Below are 1,938 nucleotides of genomic sequence, written 5' to 3'. Positions count from 1 at the left end.
GTGAACACACCGGACCAGTTCCATTTCACCAGCGGACAAACCGACCCGGGACAGCCTCGCCACCGCTCGGCCCTCGCGCTTTCACAACCCCGGGGAAGCGGTTTCAGGGACAGCAAGTTTCACAAGGGGCAGCCAGGTGACATCTCACAGCGTCCCCTGTGAAGCCAGTGTTATCTCTCTCTCTTTTTTTTTTTTTTTTCAAGACTCCTATTTCTGTCAGGTGAGCTACTGGAGAAAGAAAGAAACCCTTTTCAGGATCGGGAAGAGCCGGAGCCCTGTGGAGTTCCTCAGCAGCAGCTCCACATCCTCTGAACACGACACAGGAACGGCCGGAACACAAGAGTTGGGCATCAACAGCACGGAATCCCAGACTGGTCTGGGTTGGGAGGGACCTCAAAGCTCAGCTCATTCCACCCCCTTCCATGGGGCAGGGACACCTTCCACCAGACCAGCTTGCCCCAAGCCCCGTGCAACACGTGGACCCACGACCGTTTTCTTCCCCGGGACACAGAGAATTCCAGCAGAGACCCAAGAAGACAAATATCTGCTTCTCCACAGCCCTGCTGCCTGATGCACACACACGGCGCAGCTCCACACCAAGCCTGCAACTGCTCTGGCACAAGGGACGCTCCAAACAAATGGCAGCTCGCCCGGCTGGGTGATCATTTTTGGATTATGTAATCCCAATACATTATTATTAGACCAAGAACAAACTCAAGCAAGGAACTGAAGACATTTCTGGCAGAGGGACGGAGTCTTGTCGCAGGAATCGCACGGACGTGCTACCCCGGTGCCCAGAACAGGTCAGACTGCACACGTCGGACTCCAGGTAACACAAACAGCAGGATTGGATTCCAGGCCATTATCCACATTACACAACGTCAGTTCCACCGCGTTTCAAACCAAACCGAGCAGGAGGAGAGCCTGAGCAAATTTTTTCCATTTAACTGCTGCAGCCCAAAATTACCAGCGGAGCCGGGCTGGACAAACACACACTGCAAAGGTGTGTTGGAGGCGGTTCCTGGCGTGGCCGTGGCCCGAGCGCTTCCGAGGAAGCCCAGACGTTCCCCAAGCTGGAGAAACTGTTTATAGAACCCATGCAGAACGAGCATATGTGTTTAATAGCCCACTAATTGTTGCGTTATTCACTACACAAACAAGCAGCTCTTCTGCCCTTATCCCTTCCTGCCCAGTTAATCACCAGGAGCCTCTGACTATTTCTCTTTTGGGTGGCGGTGAAGGAAGCAAAGTTCATTAGTGGCCGTTGGCCACCAAACAATCCGGAGCCCAGGCTTCATTTAGAAAATAAACACCACTATTCATGTGTGACACGGACTTGGAATAGCTTCCCAAAATATTTAATGCAGCTGCCTGTAGCCTTCCTACTCTCCCTCCCCCCCCACCCAAAAAAGGCTTTCCTAATATACAGGAAAGACTTATATGGATTATTTGTTTCATTTTCAGACAAAAAAAAAAAAAAGCTACTAATTCAGTCTACCCAAGTCACTTATTGCTACTGACTTCTCATAATGCTGATAAACACTCATTAAAATACAAGTTGATAAACCCTGGTACAGTCATTACCTTCGTCCTCATACAGAGATTGCCCAATTCAGTGATGTGATGTAACCAACACCCTAAATTAAAAATAGTGTTGTGACAACATATGGTTTATCCTACAGAAGCTGGCAGGCAGGACGCTCCTAATGACAAACGGGTTTAGGCTCCCAGCTTCCCCCAGCAAGGTGAGGAGACAGAAATGCTCGTCGCAGGATCAGAGGCGGAAAGGGAAAAATAAAATGAAATAAAAATAAAATGAGACCGAAAACGACAGTTTTGAACCCCTCTCCGGTCCACCCCAACGCCTGCCGCTGCCGCCGAGCGCTGCCATCATTCTTTATTTACATGACTAATAAGCTCTCTGGATGCATTTCAGGG

The 1,938-nt window shown here is 49.9% G+C and overlaps 1 protein-coding gene across 2 annotated transcripts in view; it reads right to left on the bottom strand.

The window, feature by feature from the left end:
• ELL (elongation factor for RNA polymerase II) overlaps positions 1-1,938 on the bottom strand; it is a 52,739-nt gene that overhangs the window by 49,463 nt on the left and 1,338 nt on the right. The window contains exon 1 of one of the 2 annotated variants that reach the window (XM_017839513.1): positions 1,585-1,611. The exons of the other annotated variant lie outside the window; for it this stretch is intronic. Within the exon in view, the coding sequence (XP_017695002.1) occupies positions 1,585-1,596 (12 nt within the window). The 5' untranslated portion in view covers positions 1,597-1,611. Of the gene's footprint in view, positions 1-1,584; positions 1,612-1,938 lie in introns of those variants that run through there. 2 annotated transcript variants of the gene reach the window in all.

The sequence above is a fragment of the Lepidothrix coronata genome, unplaced genomic scaffold (genome assembly GCF_001604755.1).
Source record: "Lepidothrix coronata isolate B3197 unplaced genomic scaffold, Lepidothrix_coronata-1.0 Scaffold428, whole genome shotgun sequence".
Lineage (NCBI taxonomy): Eukaryota > Metazoa > Chordata > Aves > Passeriformes > Pipridae > Lepidothrix > Lepidothrix coronata.
This window is presented reverse-complemented; position numbering and strand designations above follow the sequence as displayed.